This window comes from Equus caballus, chromosome 13 (assembly GCF_041296265.1).
Source record: "Equus caballus isolate H_3958 breed thoroughbred chromosome 13, TB-T2T, whole genome shotgun sequence".
Taxonomy (NCBI): Eukaryota; Metazoa; Chordata; class Mammalia; order Perissodactyla; family Equidae; genus Equus; species Equus caballus.
In genome coordinates, this window is record NC_091696.1 from 50,985,274 (window position 1) to 51,007,891 (window position 22,618).

The 22,618-nt window shown below is 43.3% G+C and overlaps 2 protein-coding genes and 1 long non-coding RNA gene across 4 annotated transcripts in view; 1 reads left to right on the forward strand and 2 right to left on the reverse strand.

Moving 5' to 3' along the window:
- Nucleotides 1-22,618, forward strand: part of LOC138917185 (uncharacterized) — a 39,832-nt gene that overhangs the window by 7,241 nt on the left and 9,973 nt on the right. The window lies entirely within an intron of this gene.
- OR1F1 (olfactory receptor family 1 subfamily F member 1) lies at nucleotides 10,869-20,689 on the reverse strand. 2 transcript variants are annotated; one of them, XM_070230619.1, is made up of 2 exons: nucleotides 19,692-20,689; nucleotides 10,869-11,969 (listed from the first exon to the last, which is right to left on the reverse strand). In XM_070230619.1, exon 1 carries the CDS (start codon nucleotides 20,642-20,644, stop codon nucleotides 19,706-19,708), a length of 939 nt encoding a protein of 312 aa, XP_070086720.1. In that variant the 5' UTR covers nucleotides 20,645-20,689; the 3' UTR covers nucleotides 10,869-11,969; nucleotides 19,692-19,705.
- OR1F1D (olfactory receptor family 1 subfamily F member 1D) lies at nucleotides 10,990-11,928 on the reverse strand. The gene is given in 1 exon segment (NM_001391397.1): nucleotides 10,990-11,928. A coding segment is annotated over 1 exon segment (939 nt).

Below are 22,618 nucleotides of genomic sequence, written 5' to 3' on the forward strand. Positions count from 1 at the left end.
GACATCCCTACTGTTATAATCTTACCTGGGAGAAGTTGGGGCTGCTGCTATCAAGTGCTCTTAACCTTTGAGGAACTGGCCAATGCTCCTCTTTATTATAATTTTTGGAAAGTCTTAGGAATATAGGTAGGTCCTGAGAAAATGAGGAGCAGAGGTCCATGGCCTTAGCCTTCTGTGCAGGAAGGATATTTGGGGGAATTGGAGACAGGTATTTACAAGAGCTTCCCTGGCCACTGGGACCAGATTCCCTGAGAGCTTCATTAGAGACAAGCAGAGAGTAATTGTCCCACTTATTTCCTGGTCCCTGTGGACCCTACAATGATGACAAAGTATATTATCCAACTCCTGGGTCAGAATTTGGAGATAAAGCAATCTGGGTGGAGATAAGTCCCAGAGAAAATTCTCTGAGACCTCAAATTGCCTCACCTTGCTGATATTGGCTTATGTTTACACATTTGAAAATTCAGTTATTAAAAGATTTTTCTTCTTATTTTGTTAGCTCAGAAACTGGGGTTATTGCAGTGTTATCTGAGTGAACCCCCTTTTTTCCCCTCATATCTAGTCATTTACTGGGTAGACTTAGTGATGCATTTTCAGATAAGGATGCTGTGGGTGGGTAGCATTACAGAGTTGTGCATTACAGAGTTCCTTTAAAGCTTTTGGTGTAAAGGATAACCTGTTTGTAATGAGGGGGAGAGATATCAGAGAGAGCATAGCATGCCATGATTGAGAAACTCCAGATGCCTAGAGTAGTCTTCTTCAGGGATGTCTTCCCAGCTCACAATGGAGCGCCCTCTTTTGGAGAATGGTCCCCTAATCCCTAGAGTCCCAGAAACATGGGCTGCAGCAGCCGAATTTATACTCTACCACCTCCTGCCCAGGGAGGATTCATGATTGGATTAGGGAACCTGGAACCGAGGCTGAGGACCTGTGGGTCATTCTCGGCATAACTTTGGTCTGGACATGTAAACCCAGAAGTTTGCAACTTCTCCTGACTGCCTTATATATGGAGAAGCAGAAGACTATAGAGAAGGGCAAAAAGTGCAAACACAGAGAGAGAAGTAGAGATGAACTGGAGAGAGTACTGATGGCTGTCCAGTTCAGGGTTCAAGTCCTTTGCTGATGATTGGCTATTGTGGCCTCACTCATGGTTCTTAGTTGCAAATAACAAAAACCAAGTCTTGTTAAGAGGAAAGGATTTTTTGAAAATGATAATGATACCGACCCTGATATCAGTTTCCCCACATTAAACCCAGCATATATGGGGTTAAAACCAAAACACTCATTCCCTGCTTACTCTCTGGCTTCCTGGCTCCAGAATTCACTATCCTCCATGGAGACAGACACCGTCAAGGACAAGCACCTGGACTATCTCCTCCCGCAAAGAGATATGGGCTGGTGGGAAAGCTGCTGACCAGCAAGGTCACAATCTCCCTCCTCTCTGCAAGTGTCTCAAGGCCAGAGACAGGCTGGTGGGAAAGCTCCGACCAGCAAGGCCATATGCTCCCCCTCCCCTACCTAAAGCCCCAAATAAAAACCCTTCCTTTTAGCTTTACGGGGAGTTTGGGATTTGAGCGTTAGCTGCCCTCTCTCCTTGCTCAGTGCTGTACAAAAAATAAAATTCCTACTTTCTTCCACCACACCCGGTGTCAGAGATTGGCTTGCTGCGCAACGGGTGAGCAAACTCACTTCAGGTTCGGTAACAATAATGGTGTGGAAATTAATAAAATAAACCTTAACTAAATTGGAGTCAGGAAGGCCTGTAGGGGGAGCTCTCATGCACTATCACCCATCATCTATTACACCAAACAGGAAGAGAGAAGCTTGCATCTTGGACAGCAAGTAAAACTTGTTTACTGCTGAAGGAAGACTTCTCTCCCCACCAGGCAACAGCTCAGCCATGAGAAGCTGTTGCCACCCTGAACTGCTACTTTCCCCCAATGGACTTTCATTTAGAACAGGCCTCCGCCCCTTTCTCTATAAAAGCAGCTCCCCTCCTTTCTTTTCTGGATTTGCCTTTCGTTTGCCATAGCATACACATCCCGAATTGCAATTCTTTTGGCTATCCCCGTATAAACTCACTTTGAGATAAGGGGCAAATTTGCTTTTCAAGTTGACAATAGATACCTTTCAAAAACACTGAGCAGCTGGAGAACCAGGCTCAGAAGGTCCCACACCAGCTAAAATGGCCCAAATCATGCCACAGAACTAGTCTGATTAGCATAACAATGTTCCTGCTGCCTCTAAGCATGAATGTTATAGTTCACAGCTTTGACACGGTTATCATTGACATAAGACACCATCAGTACCACTGTTACCCTGGGAATCCATCTTGCTGCAATGGCTACCACCACTAGAAAAAGTCCTCACGGATTCCCCTTCTTCATGTCAAAGACTGAGTCAGAATATCTGATGCGTAGTCATATGCTCACATCTTAGTTGCAAGAGGGGCTGGGAGATAAGTTATTCAGGGTTTCCTGTGATGTCGGAAGAAGTAGGCTTTTTTCCCAGTCAGAATTGTGAGGTAGGGGATTACCTAAGCTTTAGAAGGGGTTACAGAAGTTGGGAGGCCAAAAAGCATGATAAATGCCCATTAGACACCACCCCTCCAGTTACACGACAATGACAGATATCCCTCTTACCAATTTACCCTTCAGTAGAAGAGAAATTCTCTGGCCCAACATAATGTAACTATCCTTCTCACAATACGGGAACAACACAAAATCCCATCAGTTACTGTATCCAGGTCCACAACCAGGATCTCAATCATGATCCCATCATGACATTCTATAACTTCTGAATCAAATTTTAAATCTAACCAATAACTACATATCTGATATGCAAGTAAGAGGGACAAATGGAGATAAAAGAAGAAGAAAGCTAGCTAGCTAAAATATATAAATATATATGTCACAAAAGGAGGAGGAAAATAAGACTGGATGATGTAGTCTCCATGTCCACAGGTAGCCATGAAGCCTTAGTTGATATTAAGAATTTTCCTTAGCCACAATCTAATTCCTGTTCCCTTTTGTTCAGCCAGCATCTCAGCTGTTCAAGGTTTTTAAAAAATCTGATATAATAACCCAAACTTTCATGTCTGAGAGATTTGACCTCCTTATGATTTTGCCCTTATATGATGGTCCTAATCTTTCATTAACTGCCATCACTGGACTTGGCAATTCCAGAATCCTCTCAAGGAGATCTTTCCATTCATAATCCTCTCTGCTACCATTGTGTAGCAGCAAAACTATTTTCTACTGATAGTCAGTCATAACAATATTAGAATCTTCTTTTCAGTCAGTTTATCCAGTAGCAAATGGAGCCCTAATTGGCCAGCAAGAAGTCTCTTCAGGGCCCAGTGTTGCTGATATTAGAAGCAAAATTTTGCAAGGAGATCACTGTATTACAAAAAGACATGCCCACTTCTACCTCTTGTTTCCTTGCCACATAAATAACTGCTTTGGAGAAAGTTCAGCATATATTGTCCTCTGGTATGTAACTTACACTATGTCCTGTAAAACAACACCCTAACCTCACAGGGTAACCTCAACTGGTGCTAAAACTGAGTCTTTAAAAGACCATTTCCCTGTTCCATAAGATCAACTGCTCCTAGTGATGGTGTACAAGTAAATACCAATGAATCTCATGGACCCCAGCCTTATTCCTTGGTGTTATCTATTGTAAGTAACAAATTATCCCCAAACTTAGCAAATTAAAACAGTAAACATTTACCCCACACAATTTCTGTGGGACAGGTTTGGCTAAATGGTTCTGGATCAGGGCTTCTCATGAGATTGCAGTTAAGCTGTCAGCAGGGGCTCAATTGTCTGAAAACTTGAGTATGGCTGGAGGATGGGCTTCCAAGACAGCTTGCTCACATTGCTATTGTCAGGAAGCTTCAGTTCCTCACATGGACTTCTTCAAGAGCTAACTTGATATATCACTGCAACAGAGTAGCTGGTTTCCTCCCAGAGCAAAAGATTTAAGAGAACAAGATGGAAGCCACAATATCTTTTATGATGGAGCTTCAGAAGTCACACACCATCATTTCCACAACATTGTGTTGCTTACACAGTGCTATGGACTGAATGTTTTTGTCCCCACAAAATTCAGATGTTGAAATCCTAACCCCCAAGGTAATGGTATTAGGAAGTGGGGCGTTTGGGAGATGATTAGATCAAGAGGGCAGAACCCTCACCAATGGGATTAGTACCCTAATAAAAGACACCTGAGAAAGCTCCCTTGTCCCTTTCACCATGTGAAGTTACACTGAAAAGATTACCATCTATGCACCAGGAAGTAGGATCTCATCAGACACCAAATATGCCAGCACCTTGATCTTGCACTTCACAGCCTCCAGAACTGGGAAAAATAAATTTGTTGTTTATAAGCCACCCAGTCTATCGTATTTTGTCATAGCAGCCCAAATGAATTAAGACACAAAGTCAATCCGATTCAACGTGTGAAGGGATTACACAGGAGTAGGATCATTGCGGGCCAACTTGGCAACTGGCTACCACATTCCTTTTGTTATAAAGGGAGTTCCTTGGTTAGAAACAATATTAATGGGATACCATGTTGATGAATAGATCTATTCATGCCTAATACACATCCTATTAGTCTTTCAACCTCAGGTTGATTAAGCACTTCTTTGTGTACATTAGTTTCCCTTTCCTGAGTGCTTCTGCACATTCCCAGATACCCACGCTCACCATAGGTTTTCCACCTATATTATCCCACACCATCACTTTTGTTATATCATCTTGATTAAGTGGTAAGTGATGCTTACGATATCATAAAGGTCTGAGTCTGACTCACAAAGCTCAAACCTTAACATCTCCTTTAGGTTTGCAGTATAGGCCACCATCTGTAGACCCAAATACAGACATCAACATTGTCTCCTAGACCAGAAATCTGGGAAGCTTAAAGCAGCGATTTTCAAACTTTAGCGTGCACAGAAATCACCCAGGGATGTTGTTAAACGAAGATTCTGATTCAGGAACTCTGAGATAGAGCCTGAGATCACGCATTTCTAACAATCATCCAGGCAATGCCTGGTCCTCGGATCACATTAAGTAGCAAGGGATTAGCCTCGGAGTAAGAGGAGCCCTTACTCTGATAAGATCCAAGTGACCTACACCTGTTTACACGCTGCTGGCTCCACAGCCAACCTCGCCTTTTGAAAGGATATCCAGGTTTGAAGTCAGACCTTGACCTCCGACAGTCCCAGCCTGTGGAAGTAGATGTTCAGGATCATCTTGTGACCCATCCTAACTGTGAAGCGCAGACAGATGGGGCAGAGACCTAAAGAACAGGGACCAGGTGGAGTGTGGAAGGCTCATGGGACCTGCCAGTTACCCAGGTTGGCGGACACCAACCCGAGTGTCATCTTTATGTCACTTCGGGGTAAAAGAGCCAGAGCCACTTACTGCAATGCAGAACCTCCACTCCGCGCCGGTGCTCATAGTCCGTGAAGCCTACGCCGCACTTCCCAGGGAGACTGCGCAGAGCTGATGCCCCGCTGCCCCCTATCTAATTGGGCAGGAGCAGGTGGGAAATGGTCCGCTATTATTGGATAAATAAAGGAGGACCTAGGGGCCGCCTGGGCCGAGTGGTTAAATTTGCGCGCTCCACTTCAGCGACCCAGGGCCGGTTTGGATTCTGGGCGCGGACAGGGCACCGCTCGTCAAGCCACGCTGAGGCGGGTCCCACATAGCACAACCAGAAGGACTGACAACTAGAATATACAACTATGTACTGGGGGGCTTTGGGAAGAAGAAGAAAAAAAAGGAAGATTGGCAACAGATGTTAGCTCAGGTGCCAATCTTTAAAAAATAAAATAAAGAAGGACCTGCAAAGAGCAGGGCTAGGAGAGCTTGGAGACGCAGCCTCTGATTGGTCCATTCGAGGGTGTGTGCAGCGCTTCCGGGAAGAGGTACAGCCGGTCGGTCCCTTCCGCGTTGCGCCTGCGCGCGGCGGACAGGCCTAGGGAGCTTCTCCTGTGCTGCTGCCGGGCTCCCGGCTCTGCGGAGGTGCGAGGTGGAGACGCCAAAGTTGAGGGGGCCGGAAAAGCTTAGTAATTAAGAAAGGAATATTTCAATGCAATGCGTTTTAAAAAGCAAAGTTAATGCAAAAGTTATTTGAACAAAATATCGAAATTTTAAAAAGTTCAGTAAGATGAAAGTTAATTTAATAGTGTTGTAAGACCTTCACTTTGTCGAGAGAAATTGTCCAATATGGCAATTCTCTCAGTTGAAACTGAGATGGGCAAAGACGTAGATTTTGAAGTGAGTTTGCTTCCATTAAAGCTAGTGTGAAAGATAAACCCAGCTGGAGGCAAGTTAAAGCGGTGGAAAGCAATTTTATTCAGTAACTACTGACAGTAGGGGAAGGAGCTGAGTACCTTTTCAATTTTTGCAGAGGTGATTGGGCATTTTAAAGAGAGAAGGAGGGGAGGGGGAATGGCGACGCTTGAGCGGAGTCAGGGAAGTGAAAAATTACGCAAAAGGGAGAGGGACTTGGTCCGTGTGAAACCGTCTGGGTTTGCTCACTGACGCTTATGGAAGTTAGGCTCCTATCCTCCCACAGAGGCAGAGACGGGGGTCCTATCTTCAGGTGTTCCCGGAACAGAGTAAGTTCTTTTGACAAGCTTGATTTTTCTGAGGCAGGCACTTTAAGGAGGGAGTAGGTCATCCTAGGGATGTGGCCTGGAGCTATTAGGTGCTATGTTAGTATTTGTTCAGTTCTTTTAGGCCAAAGTTGAGCCTAGCTGAGAAGAGAGAGGAGCCTGACTAGAGTTTGATCAAGGAAGGAATCTTTATCACTAGGAAAGTAAAATTTTAGAATATTCTGTTGTTGTTTTTTTAAAGATTGGCACCTGAGCTAACAACTGTTGCCAATCTTTTTTTTTTTTCCTGTTTTATCTCCCCAAGCCCCCCCCCCCCCACATAGTTGTATATCTTAGTTGTGGGTCCTTCTAGTTGTGGCATGTGAGACGCCGCCTCAACGTGACCTAAGGAGCAGTGCCATGTCCGCGCCCAGGATCCAAACCCTGGGCCGCCGCAGTGGAGCGCGCGAACTTAACCACTCGGCCAAGGGGCCGGCCCCTATTCTGGTTTTGATATAAATAAAATGTTGGAGTCAAAACAATGTGAGTTTTAATGTACCTACTTTTTAATTTTTAAACTACTTTAAATGTTCTGGAGAAATTAAGCTTTAAAAAATACATTAAAACATGCATATCAGGCTTCAGTATTCCTTGGAAGTTCTGATATAAGGTGGCAGAGACCTGAGCCAAGCCCATTAACTCCTTCAGGGAACTTTTTCATTTTCCTCTCCAGTGACTTCCCCATATTGATTAATTCATATAACCATTTATTCAGGTAAATAGTAATTGTTGAGCAACGACTATGTCCCAGGTACTGTTGAAAAAACTGGGCCCTTGTACTTATGGAGATACAGTCTAGCTGGGGTAGAGAGGTTAGAGAGAAAAACACAAAATCCCTCTGGGTGCCGACTTCTATTTACTCATTATTCATGAAACATGCACTTTACATGAACCAGACCCAGTGCCTAACACTGAGCATTCAAATGTGAATAGTGACTCATTACTTTATATTCAAGGGCTTAATATGCTCGTGGTGGAAGGCGTAAGAAGAATGAAACAACTGTAGAAGGTTGTACAGGGCGTATGGGAAGGATAAGGCAAGTAGCTCTATTGTGATGGTGTATTAGTTTGCTAGGGCTGCCGTAACAAAGCACCTTAAACTAGGTGGCTTTAAACAACAAGAGTTTATTCTCTCACAGTTCTGGAGGCTAGATACACAAAATCAAAGTGTTGGTAGGGTCGATTCCCTCTGGAGACTCTGCAGAAGAATCTGTTCCGTGCCTCTTTTCTGGCGTCTATGGCTGCCAGCAACCCTTAGTGTTCCATCACTTAGGATTGCTTAGTGCCAGAAATCCTTAGTGAGGCTTGTAGATGCACCACTCCAATCTCTGCCACTGTCTTCACATGGCATTCTCCCTGAGTGTCTTCTGTGTCTCCATGTCTTCATGTGGTATTCTCTCTATGAAACTATCTCCAACTTTCCCTCTTCTTAGAGGGACGTTGGTCATTAGAGTAGGGTGCACCCTAATCCTGTATGGCCTCATCTTAACTTGATTACATCTATAAAGACCCTACTTCCAAATAAAGTCATATTTACAGCTCCTGGGAGCTAGGACTTGAACACACCTGTGGGTTTTTCTTGTTGGGGGGGAGACACATTCTACTCATTACAGTAGGGAATAATATTGAGGAATGCTGGGGAGGTAGAATGCAGAGCACTGCCTGATTGGATATGTGGCATTAGGGAGAATGCAGAGGAATAGCAGCGTAGTGGTACTGTTGATTGAGACAGACACTGCAGACAGGACAGAAGTACAGTATATGGCATGTTTGTGCTTATTGGGGTGGATTGTGGTGCTGACGGTGGCATTGGGGAGATAATGGGTTCCATTTAAGAAATGTTGGGTGTGAAGCCATCCAGGTGGAGGGATCCAGGAATTGGACATTATGGATGTACGTGCAAGGGGAGGTCTGACAGATGTGGATTTAGAAGTCATCAGTACATAGGCGTGGTTAAAGATGCGAAAGTGGATTTAAATTGCCCAGGGAGAGAGTATAGAATGAGAAGTCCAAGAATAAAACCCAAGAGGAAAACAAACACATATGGGATGATAGAAGAGGAAGAGGTGACAAAACAAATGGGGCAAAGAGACAGTCAGGAAACAAGCAGAGAATGGTGTTTAAGAAGCTAATGAAGTCGTGAGTTTTAAAAAGAAACTAATAGGGCTGGCCCCGTGGCTGAGTGGTTAGGTTCACGTGCTCCACTTTGGCTGCCCAGGGTTTCTCTGGTTCGGATCCCGGGCACAGACATGGCACCGATCGTCAGGCCACGTTGAGGCGGCATCCCACATAACACAACCAGAGGCACTCACAACTAGAATATACAGCTAAGAACTGGGGGACTTCGGGGAGAAGGAGATGGAGAAAAGATTGGCAACGGTTGTTAACTCAGGTTCTTTAAAAAAAAAAACCTGCTGCTAAAAAACAAGCTAAAGATTCACTCTTATGACCTGGCAATTCAGCTCCTAGGTTTATAGTCAACAGAAATATGTTAATGTGTTAGAAATAAAAAAGAAACTAACGGTAAACAATGTCAAGTGCACAGAGAAATCAAGCAAAATGACTGGGTGGCAACATTGTATTTTGCAAAATTATGTTTCCAAATTATGTTTCCAAAATACTAAGTGTTGTTTTCAATGAATAGTTAGTAATGTGGCCAATGGACCTCTGCCTGGTACTTAACCTTTTTTTAGGCAGCATAGTGTATCTGTTCTTTTTCTTTGTTGTCACGCTGTTGTTTTTGTTATTAAATGTATCTCAGATTGGGTTCTCCAGGAAGACATGCTTTTCATTCACCTATTCGATATTAGTGGGTTGCATGTGTGTTTTGTTTCCGGAGCCAAGCTGTGTACAGGGCATCCAATGTGAACAGTGTGTATGAGTCCCAAGCATCTCACAGTCTGTAGAGGACCTGTGGGTGAAGAAGGACAGGGAGAGGAAGCAGCAATAAGCGGACTACACAGTATCACATATATGGTAACTGGAAGAGGAGTTTTCTGTGGGAACCCAGGAGAAGGAATGAGAGTCTCAGTCTGGAGGAATCAGGAAAGGCTTCACAGAGAAGACATTGACTTGGATCTTGAAGGTTCAGAGAAAGTTTGCTCCTCAGGGAAAAAGACCAGGCATCCTGGACAGACAGAATAGCAAATGTTGATCTGTTTCTCCCAAATCAAAGGTACATCTTGTGCTAAACACACCGCCATAAGGGAAGGCAGTCAAATTGGAGGATGAGATATTCATATAGATTGAATGCTTTTGTCCCCCACTCTACCCCCTCAAAATTCTTATGTCAAAACCTAATCCCCAATGTGGTGGGATTTGGAGGTGGGACCTTTGGGAGGTGATTAGGTCATGAGGGGGAGCCCTCATGAATGGGATTAGCGCCCTCATAAATGAGACCCCAGAGAGCTCCTTCATCCCTTCCGCCATGTGAGGACACAGTGAGAAGACGGCCATTTATGATCTAGGGAACAGGCCCTCGCCAGACACTGAATCTGCCAGCGCCTTGATCTTGGGCTTCCAGCCTCCAGAACTGTGAGAAATAAATGTTGTTTGAGCCACCCAGTCTATGGTATTCTCATTATAGCAGCCTGAATGGACTAAGACAGGCACAAAAAATTATGAAGCATTCTTGGAGTACGCATGAGGCCCAGGAACGTGAATATGACCAAAGGACCAGTCCTCTGAGTACAAGAGCACTCGAGCCCACAGAGACCTTCCAGTGACTGTTTTTCACCTCTATTGTTATTACCCGCATTAGACCTCAGATTTCCTCTGAGGGTTTCTAGGCTCACTCTTCAGGACGAGCAATCATAAAGATATCCAAAGTGGCATGATTGTCAACTCAGAAAGTTATGATAGAACTCGCTGAGGAACTTAAAGGGGAAAAATACCAATGCCCAGGTCCCACCTCAGAAATTCTGATTTAATTGGTTAAGGTTTGGTCCAGATCAGTGCATAGACTATAAAGCTAACCAAGTGATACTCTCATGCATCCAAGATTGGAAACAACTGCCATAGATTCTGAGAGCATTTCCAAGAAGTAAGTGCAAAAATAATTGTTCCATGTAGCTTTTCAAAGTGATCACTTAGAAAGGAAAAACTACCTGCAAAGTAGTTTGAAATACAGTTATTAGAAACAAATGTAATTACGTATTTAAAGGAACAGGGCTATACTTAAGTCTGAGTTCATCGATAAATATCTATTGAGAGTATATATTTATTCTAAGTTCTTTGCAGACACTTTGACAAGCAGATTGCTACATTTCAGTGAGTTGGCAAAGATTTATATGCCTGGGAATGGTAGGTCCATGGTGCTTTGATCAGTAAGAGTATGTTTTCCTGCTAATCATTTTTTGCAGGGCCCCTTTCAAGTCCCTGTTCCTCAGGCTGTAGATGAAAGGGTTCAGCATGGGGGTCACCACTGTGTACATCACAGTAGCTGCAGTGTCCTTCTCAGATGAGTGCGAGGACAAAGGGTTGAAATACACAGCAATGATGGTGCCATAGAAGAGGGAAACCACAGCCAGGTGGGAGCCACAGGTGGAGAAGGCTTTCCACCTTCCCTTTGTGGATGGGACTCTCAGGACAGCACGGGTGATATGGACATACGAAGCCAGGACACAAACAAACGGGGTGATCATGATCAGGGCACCCTCAGTGAGAATCATCACCTCATTAAGGTATGTACCAGAGCAGGAGAGTTTGAGGAGAGGTGTCACATCACAGAAGAAATGAGGGATGGCATTGTCTGCACAGAATGAGAGTTGAGCCATCAGCAGGGTATGCAACAGAGCATTCAAATTGGCAATGACCCATGACCCAGCAACCAGCAGGGCACAGAGCTGGGGGGTCATCTTTGTTAAGTAGTGTAAGGGATGGCACACAGCAACAAAGCGGTCATAGGCCATCACAGCCAGGAGGAAATTGTCCATGTCGGCAAGCTCAAAGAGAAAATACATCTGTGTGAGACACCCAGAGAAAGAGATGGTCTCACTCCCAAGTATGTGGTTGGCCAGCATCTTGGGGACAGTGGTGGAGGAGAAGCAGATGTCCACAAAGGACAGGTTGCTGAGGAAGAAGTACATGGGAGTATGCAGGCGGGAGTCCATGCTGATGGCCAGGAGGATGAGCAGGTTGCCCAGGACTGTGGCCAGGTACATGCTCAGGAAGAGCATGAAGAGGAGCTGCGGCTGCTGGGGCTGCCTGGAGAGCCCCGGGAGGAGGAACTCGGAGACACTCGACTGGTTTGCCCCTCTCATGGGCTGGGTCCAGGTGAATAGATGACAGTGAAATCAGAAACCTAGAAAAGGATGGTTAAGATGTGACAAATCAGGCTCCAGACAGGATTGCATTTGCAAATCAGTTCAAGAGTTGCTAAGAGAGGATGTGCATACCCCACCTTCACTCCCAATTTCCAGCACTCAGTTCTGATGTTTTTTCCTACTAGACTCACTGAATCTTATTTTTGTATTGAAAAACACACATTAACAATGCAAAACAGACAGGTATTTACACAGCCGGACTCTATGACCATATGTCTCTCTGCTTACATTTCCCAGTTCTCTCCCTCTCCACCCAACTCCTATGTAGCTCATAAAGAGATGAGAGAAACAGTTGATTATTACTGGGTTCAATCTGAAGAACATCTGATGGATGCAGCACTCCTACTATTGACTTCCTGCATCTGGAAGATGTAGTGGAGGAGGTCTCTAAAAGAATTTCGTGTCTTAATAGATATCAGTGTCTCCACTGCTGTACTCTTACCTGGGGGAGGTTGGTGCTATTGCTCTCAAGTGTTCCTCACCTCTGCATGACTGGTCAATGTTTCTCTTCATTGTAGAGATTGGAATATCTCGGAAACCTAGGCAAGTACTGAGTGAAAGAGGAGCAGGGCTTCATGGCTTGGTCCTCTGTGCGAGAAAGATGTTCAGGGCATTCACAGAGCAGACATTTAGAGGAGCTTCACAACCACTGGGATGAGATTCCCTGAGAGCTTCATTATACACAAGAAAAGAATAATTGTCTTATCTCCTGTTTGGCCCCTTTGGGCCAAACAATGATGACAAAGAATGTTATCTAGGGTTTAGATGTAACTCTTGGGTCAAAACTTGAAGATATTAGAAGCGAAGCACTTCAATGGAGACAAATCCCAGACAAAATTCCCTGAGATCTCAACCCTGGGATCTGGGTGGTCTGGGCCTGTGCCCATAGGTATGGAAATTCAGTTATGCAATCCTTGTTCTCCTCAATTCATTGTTCAGACCTGGGGCTGATGCTGTATTTTCTGTGTAACCCTTGCTTTCTTATGTCTGGTTATCTTCAGAGAAGATTAATGATGCCTAATCTTCCCCATTTTGCAGATGGGAATGTTGAGAGCACATTACAGAGCTGAGCTCAATCCATGAATCCATCTGGGATACAGGATAGTCTGATTCCAAGGGAAGTTGTCTCCAGGAGAACCCAACATGCTGTGATTTACAAACTCCAAGTCAGATGCCTTTTGGGGTGTCTGTCAAGCTCACATTGTTTACCTTTTTTCCGAATGGAACTCCCTAATCCACATAGTAGTGACAGTGGGGCCCCAGCAACCATTTTTATACCACATGCTCTCCCCTTCACCATAGCTGGTTGGACCAAGGTATTTGGAACTAGGATTGAGGGAGAGCCAATCCATATCACTATGTGGCTTGGCTGGAATGCATATATCCAACCCTCTTCTGTCTGCCCACTGCTATCTGTGGACTGAGGAGTAGAGAGGGGCTGAATAAATAAACACACAGAGAGGAGAAGATATTAGTTGGAGAAAATCTTCATGGTTTTCCTATTCTGGGCTTGACTCCTTTCCTGATGATTGCCTACATTCACTCAGGGTTTCACCCAGGGTTCTTAGTTGCAAATAATAAAAACTAATTATGGATAAATGTAGCAGAAAAGGATTTCATTAAAAGAACATTGAGTCCATCAATGGAGGAGTGAATAAACAAATTGAAGTCTATATATACAATGGAATATTATTCAGTCATAAAAAAGAATGAGGCCTGATATATGTTGCATGGATGGGCCTCAAAATCCTTATGCTAAGTGAAAGAAGACAGACACAAAAAGTCACATATTGTATGATAGGACGTCTGAGTGGAGGAGCCCAAGAGTCAGATGTTTTGGGCCTGTGGCTCAGGGGAGGGTCTGGCTTCACATGGTTCAGAACTCATCAACACACAAATCATTTGACGCTATAAGAGCAAATGTGATTGTCCAGGGAGAGAGAGTGAAAAAAAATCCAAGAATAAAACCCATGAGGATAATAACATATAACGAGGTGACAGAAGAACACACGCCAGCAGATGTGATCTGTAAATGTAGTAACCAGGAAACTATCAGGAAACAGAAAGAAAGTGGGGTCTCAGAAGACAAGACCTAAGTTTCCAAAAAAACTCAAATCAGTACTGTCATGGTGATAGTATGTAACAAAGCTCCCCAAACTCAAAGGCTTAGAAAAGCAATAACCTTCTATTCATTGGTCTGAAGGTCAACTGAGCTTCAGACTGTGGTGCATCTGGGCTTGGCACTAGGCTGTGGGTTGGGCTCATGTCCACTGGTCTTGTGTCCTCCTGGGTCTCAGGCTGGAGGGGAAGCAGCAATCCAGAGCATGTTCCTCTGGTGGAGCACTGGAGTGAAGGAGAGCAAATTCAACTGTGCAAGCCCATTTGAGGACTCTCCTTAGAGCACCTTCACTGAAATCCTCTTGGCCGAAGCAATTCACTGGCCAAACCCCAAGTCAAGGGTCAGGGAAGGGAACTCCATCTGTCATGAGGCCATGGAAAGGACAAGGATGTGTAATTATTACAAGGAAGTGAAGGACTGAGATCCATAATTCATTATACTACAAGAACCTAGTGGTAAACAATGCCAATGAAACAGAGAAATTAAGTAAAGAACTAGATGGCATCGAATATATTTTATAAAATTATTTTTTTAAAGAAAACATTGTGGTGTTTTCAAAGTATATTTTATAATATGATAAATGCAGTACCGCCTGGTGGTTAAGCAAATGTGTTTTGGCCAGCCAATGTTGCTTAGCTGTTCTTGTTGTCAGAGTATCATTGTAATTTAAATGTTAAATGAAAAAGTGGGACACGAAAATATTCATAATACAGGGTTTTTAGATATTTTTCTTTCTTCTTGATAACTTTCTACATTTTCCAAAAAGTTTCTTCAACAAGCAATATCAAGAACGTGAAGAGTGTGATATTTTACCCTACTTGCAAGTTAACAAGCTAGTCTGCCAGTTTCATGGATAGTGGCAGAAAACATGAGACTCTTGGGTCAGAGATAAAGGACTTTGTTACTCACAGCAATAACAGGAGCCAGAGTATCAGCATTTACACCAATTCGCTAAGCCCCAATTACCACAGAATGACATGAATAAGGCCAGGTGGTACCTGCATACACAGTAGGTGTGTTAGAGGAGAGGATCCCAAAGCTTGGGAAATAAAATCTTTTGAAATTGGAAAAAAGCCTGCCTGACCTTGTCCCAGAAGGAGACATTTCATATTTATTCTACTGGACAGTGAAAAACCTGCCCTTTGCTCTGGAAAGACACACCATTTCTATCTCCCAAGGCTGTTTGTTATAAAAACATCTTTGAAGATATGGTCTAGCACAAAAGCAGTGAATGTCTCTGCTCACAAAGAGTGCAGAAAATCAAGAGACCCATGGAGAATGGCCTCCCACCAAGTCTGTATTTATTTTATACTCATAAAGTTTTGTGGATTGGTTGGTTTTTAACAGTGAATGGAAGATGGAGGCATTCATTGTTGACTATTCTTTTCAGGTGTGGGATTGTACTCTAATGTTTTCTCATGTTCTAGAAGCTTAAAAGAAGAAGAAGAAGAAGAAGAAGATACTGACACACAAAGAAAGAACCCTTCATCCAAGTCAAATATTTCAGAAAGTCTGAGAGAATAAGCCAATATAAGCCAAAAGGAAGTAGAGCTAATGATATAAATACTAACTGAAGTATGCTTTAAAGGGAAAAAAGGATTAAAGAGAACAAAGATCTTTCTGTTACTAAAAGATACAATCCATAAGGAGCACACAACATTCATGAACCGCTATGTCCTCCATAACCCAACATCGAATCAAAAAGTAAAAGCTATTAACACATAGAAAGAAAATAGTTGAAGTGTTAATTATAAGACTTTACAAATCAACCAATAAATAAACACCTTAAGTATCTGAATGTTATAATCTTCATATATACTTATTTTAATTCTATTTCACAGGTATAGCTATATCTGAGAAAAACCCTGATTGAAGTTCCCTCTACATAAAAAGTCCCCAAGGATCCAAAGGGGATCTCAAAGGTAGAAGAGTAAATCTGAGTTAGGTATTCACGGGCAGAGCTGGTTTGACACAGTGGAGTTGGAAGCCTCTCAGGGGGTAGTCACTCTGGCTCAGAGTCAGAATTTAATGGTGGATAAAGTAAATTTGAGCTCAGATAGCTGTGACCTGAGGCCATAGATGGGTCCTAGTGTGGTCCCCAAAGGGATGTGGGCCACGAGCATCAATGCTGCAGCAGACAGACCTCCAGCAGACCAAACAAGATCAAGTTCCAGGAGCTATGCTGTGTGCTGGCAACTCACACAATTATGCCGATGGGTTTGTCCAACTTCTGTTCTCTCTCTGCACCTGGTGGGGGAAAGGGACTGGCTAACTCCTTTGAATGAGCTTCTCTGGTGCTTTGACACCAAGAGGGAAGTACTGGACCTCCTGCTAGTATTGACAGGTGGGGTGGGTATAAATCATGAAAAAAATAAAGGAATGATGACCTTAATTTTTACTCTCAGCTGGAGAAATACATCAGAAAGGCTACCTGTGGCATTAAGGGACACAAAGATTTATACACCAGGAAGTGTGCAGCAGCATTATTTATAGTACAGAAACACTTAGAATTTTTCAGAGTTGGGGAATGGATAAATTATATTGCATCTATGAATGGATAAAATATCATGCAGCCATTAAAACCACATTTCTTAGCGGCTGGCTGGTGGCGGAGCAGTTAAGTGTGCAGGTTCTGCTTCGGTGGCCTGGGGTTCGCCAGTTCGGATCCTGGGTGTGGACATGGCACCGCTTGGCAAGCCATGCTGTGGTAGGCATCCCATGTATAAAGTGGAGGGAGATGGGCACGGATGTCAGCTCAGGGCCAGTCTTCCTCAGCAAAAAGAGGAGGATTGGCAGTAGATGCTAGCTCAGGGCTAATATTCTTAAAAAAAAAATCCCACATTTCTTAGACCTTTACTGACATGGGAAGAAGGAGGTGGAAAATTGCAACACAAAATTGTATGGAAACATTGCAGCAATTTTTCTAAAGCTATATTTGTAAGTATATAACTGCAGTTATCTTTGAGTGGCAAGATTACAGGTTATTTTAATTTTCTTCTTTATAATTTTTGGTATTCTCTATTGTGTAGGTATTACCTGTCAAATAAAAACGATATTTTTTTAAATGAGGAAATTTCTTGAACTCCTTGAGTAAGAATGTCCAAGTTAAAAGTTAAGGCAATGTTCATTCACTCATTCTTCTTTCTTTCAGCTGGATTTGAATCTAGGCTTCGGTCTAAGAGCAGTGCCAGACACTGGGATGCAAGAAGAACAGTATATGTGTCTGGGTTTGGATGGTCTGGTTATCCGTGGAAAGCCGTTGTGGAGGGGAAGAATAAACCAAAGGAAAAACAGAGCTCAAGAACCAGAAGAGAGAATCAGGAGGCATCATAGATGAGGAGGTGCATTTGACTTGTCTCTTGAAGATGTGGAAGGAAGTTACTAGCCAGAGAAGAAAGCAGGAGGAGTTAGTCCAAGGAGAATAGCAAATGTGGCTTTGCTTTGTTTCTCCCGGTATCAAAGACTACCAGGCTGACCCCGGCCCCTAAGGTTGGGCAGCCAATCAGGATGCTCACAGATGGTTCCCCCATTGTGGGCTGCTTCACCTCTTGATGCTCTGGGCCACAGCTGGGGCTCTGAGGTTTTTGTTTTTGTTTTTGTTTTTTTGGTGAGGTAGGTTGGCACAGCTGTTAGCTCAGGGCCAATCTATGAGCCGCTACCATGGCATGGCTTGATGAATGGTGAGTAATCCGCGCTGGGGATCTGAACCCAAGAACCCCAGGCCGCTGAAGTAGAGCAGCCAACTTAACCACTATGCCACCAGCCTCTGTCTTACCTGAAGTGTTATTACTCGCTTCAGTCCTCATATTTTACTCTGCTGTTCTTGTGTCTGAGTCTCAAAACTAATTTTCTGAGCGTTTTTGTGACCCAACCTTTACAAATGACCATGACAGAGGACATATAAGGAGTATAAGATGGGCCATCTGTCCTCCAACCTGACTGGACGTTGGAATTATCTGAGATTTTAAAAATCTCAGCGTTGGGGCCCTACCCCAAGAGATTCTGATCTATTTGGTCAATGTTGGCACCTGGACACAGGTGGATTGTAAAAGCTTCCAGGTGATTCTAATATTCAAAAATGTGTGTAGCTCTATGGACAGCTAATCTTCAACAAAGGTGCCAAGACCATATCGTGGAGAAAAGATAGTCTCTTCAATAAACGGTGTTGAGGAAACTGGACAGCCACATGCAAAAGAATGAAAGTAGACCATTATCTCATGCCATACACAAAAATAAACTCAAAATGGATCAAAGACTTGAAGATAAGTCCTGAAACCATAAGACTCCTGGAAGAAAATATAGGTAGTACACTCTTTGACATTGAACTAAAAAGGATCTTTTCGAATACCATGTCTTTTCAGACAAGGGAAACAAGAGAAAAAATAAACAAGTGGGTGTTCATCAGACTAAAGAGCTTCTTCAAAGCAAAAGAAACTAGAATCAAAACCAAAGGACAACCAACCAGTTGGGAGAAAATTTTTGCAAATCATATATCCAATAAGGGGTTAACCTCCATAATATCTAAGGAACTCACACAACTGAACAACAAAATAACAAAGAGCCCGATCAAAAAATGGGCAGAGGATATGAACAGACATTTTCCAAAGAAGATATACAGATGGCCAATAAACACATGAAAAGATGTTCAACATCAGTAATCATCAGGGAAATGCAAATCAAAGCTACACTAAAATACCACTTTACACCTGTTAAAATGGCTATAATAATTAAGACTAAAAATAAAAAATGTTGGAGAGGGTGTGGAGAAAAGGGAACTCTCATCCACTGCTGGTGGGAATGCAAACTGATGCAGCCACTATGGACAAGAGTATGGAGATTCCTCAAAAAACTAAAAATAGAAATACCATATGACCCAGCTATCCCACTACTGGATATCTACCCAGACAACTTGAAATCAACAATCCAAAGTAACATATGTACCTCTATGTTCATTGTAGCATATTCACAATAGCCAAGACATGGAAACAATCCAAGGGCCCATCGACTGATGATTGGATAAAGAAGATGTGGTGTGTGTATATATATACACAATGGAATACTACTCAGCCATAAAAAAGACAAAGTCATCCCATTTGCAACAACATGGATGGACCTGGAGGGAATTATGCTAAGCAAAATAAGCCAGACTGAGAAAGACAAACCCACATGATTTCATTCATGTGGAATATAAACAAATACACGGACAAAGAAAACAGTTTAGGGGTTACCAGGGGAAAGGAGTTGGGGGTGGGCACAGGGGTGAAGGGGAGCACTTATGTGGTGACAGACAAGAAATAATGTACAACTGAAATTTCACAATGATGTCAACTATTATGAACAACAATTAAAAAAATATGTGTATCATGTATGCTTCCAAACAGAAGTCATTAAAAAGAAGTCTCATTACTTGATAGATGCAACAGGTTGACAGGTGAATTAGGTCCACAAATAAATAACCATTGCCTTCTCCATGCCCCTAGCACAGACATCAATATGTTTGTTTCCAGACTGTCTTTGACAAAATAGCTGCTACCTTACACTCAACTGATAAAAAATAAATTTGCATGGGGATCAGACTCACCTTTGATTCTCTCATCATACAGAAAACCTCCTTCTGTCAACCACTTTTCCAAGGGCTCTGTTCAAGTCCCTGTTCCTCAGGCTGTAGATGAAAGGGTTCAGCATGGGGGTCACCACTGTGTACATCACAGTAGCTGCAGTGTCCTTCTCAGATGAGTGCGAGGACAAAGGGTTGAAATACACAGCAATGATGGTGCCATAGAAGAGGGAAACCACAGCCAAGTGGGAACCACAGGTGGAGAAGGCTTTCCACCTTCCCTTTGTGGATGGGACTCTCAGGACAGCACGGGTGATATGGACATACGAAGCCAGGACACAAACAAACGGGGTGATCATGATCAGGGCACCCTCAGTGAGAATCATCACCTCATTGAGATATGTATCAGAGCAGGAGAGTTTGAAGAGAGGTGTCACATCACAGAAGAAGTGGGGGATGGCATTGTCTGCACAGAATGAGAGTCGAGCCATCAGCAGGGTATGCAACAGAACATTCAAATTGGCAATGACCCATGACCCAGCAACCAGCAGGGCACAGAGCTGGGGGGTCATCTTTGTTAAGTAGTGTAAGGGATGGCACACAGCAACAAAGCGGTCATAGGCCATCACAGTCAGGAGGAAATTGTCCATATCCACGAACATGAAAACAAAATACATCTGTGTGAGACACCCAGAGAAGGAGATGGTCTCACTCCCAAGTATGTGGTTGGCCAGCATCTTGGGGACAGTGGTGGAGGAGAAGCAGATGTCCACAAAGGACAGGTTGCTGAGGAAGAAGTACATGGGAGTATGCAGGCGGGAGTCCATGCTGATGGCCAGGAGGATGAGCAGGTTGCCCAGGACTGTGGCCAGGTACATGCTCAGGAAGAGCATGAAGAGGAGCTGCGGCTGCTGGGGCTGCCTGGAGAGCCCCAGGAGGAGGAACTCGGAGACACTCGACTGGTTTGCCCCTCTCATGGCCTGAGAGCCTGGGCCCAGAGGCGGACACAGCAGGAAAAATTCAAAAGCCTGGAAAATGATAGTTAAGATGCAGCAATTAAGAAGATTACAGGGAGAAAGGCCATATGATATAGGTGAGGCATTAGAACTTTGTTGCCTATGTGTTTTGTGCCTCCATTTCTTTATTAGCAAAATGAGCTATGTCCACTGAGCCCCCTAGTCTAATCTGTAAGATTAAAATGAAATGACCCAGAGGTATGTCTCCTAAACAGACAAGACATATATACTGGTCAGGGCTGGACGATTACAAGGAACTGCTGATGATCTCGGAACAGTTTCTGTGGCTCCATTTAAAAGAAGGTTGTAGTGAGGAGTGCCCCCATAAGGCTTTACACCTTAACAAGCAGTTATTCCTGACCTGACTCTTACCCAGGAAGAATGACAGTCTCCTTGGTCACCAGAAGTCCCAGGCTTGCTTCACTTTTCTAGACCTGGCCAGAGCTTATTGAGGTCTGAGGGAGACAGACTCATCAATGGGGCCTTCAGGGTAAGTCTGCATCAACAAGGGGCTGGAGCACACAGAATCAGCCCTCAGTGCAGGAAGGATGTTTGGGGTAATCACAGGGCTAGCTCATCACAGCAGTCTCCATGGCCACTAGGGCCATATTCCCTGAGAGCCTCATTAGAGAAAAGCAAAAAGTAATTGTCCCTTCTCTTCCTTGGGCTCTGTTGAATTCAACATTGATAACAAATACCTGTCATCGGAGTTACGTAATTGCTGCTTCAGGACTTGGCAACATTGGAAATGATGCAATATTGGGCGTAATCATTAGCAACAACCTTTTTGCTAGAGAAAACTCACAATCCTATATTTTGTCCCCCACCCAAACCGGGATGGTGTCTTTGTTGGGAAACATACATGACGCTGTAGAGGGATTAAGAGAATAACCTTTGGATTCACACAGATCTGTCCTCGATTCCCAGATCCACCATCACCAGTTATGTGACCTTGAGAAAGCTACCGATCTTCACAGAATCACAAAATTTCACCATCATTAGAGTGGAAAAATAATATTCACCTTGTAGAGTTGTACACAATAGATAAGGTAATTTGTGTTAAACACTTCATGATCACTGATTTCATCAATGCACTGGGCTAGGACCATGTTCATTAGGTGGAGACTAAAGATGTTGATATTTACATCCAGTGCTCTCTGTTTAGTCATCTGTGTTCTGGATAAATATCACTTGGAAACAGTGTCACATGTTTATCTTCATACGTCAATAGTCATTTTTATAAGGGGCCAGTTGACAAGTCTTTTATTCTATATTTAAATTTGGAGGTAAATGAGGTAGAAATAGGAATCATTGCTGAGTCTACTTATAAAGTGGTAGAACGTGGAAATCAAAGAGAAACAGAGAATTCCTGAGTCCCATAGGTATCACTCTATAGTTGTTCTGAAAGCAAGATCTGGCCTTAAGGTCCCATAAAGCTTTTGATTTTATGCATTGTAAAGTTCACTTTCCTGAGTTGATAATATTAAGTAGTTACTCATTAAAACTATACACCTGAGTCAAAAGTGGGAGTTGTATCCCTAAAAAAAAAAGTCCTCTGGAAACCAGAGTGTTCCTCTAACTAATCTTCCACTTTGGATTATTTATAAATGTTGTATACCTCATGCTGACTGGGGTATCTTAATAAATATCATTCACCTGCTCCCAGTAACTCAAGATAAGAACCTCAGGGCTATAATAAGACCTCACGTCTCCATCAGACACATGTTATCAGACATCAAGTCCTGTCCATTCTATCTCCAAAAATAGGCCAATCCCCCCCTCCAAAGTTAATTATCAAAGATCTAGGGAGGAGGAGGAGAATGTCACTGCATTAGTAAAGACATTGTTTGCAAGGGATGGAAAACCAACTTGTATCAGCTTAATGAGAAATAAAATTTATTGTTGACATAATTGCAAACTCCAAAGTTCTTGCAA

Bases quoted from the DNA above. Each gene is read 5' to 3' on its own strand.
- OR1F1 (XM_070230619.1), bottom strand. From the start codon at position 20,644: ATGAGAGGGGCAAACCAGTCGAGTGTCTCCGAGTTCCTCCTCCTGGGG.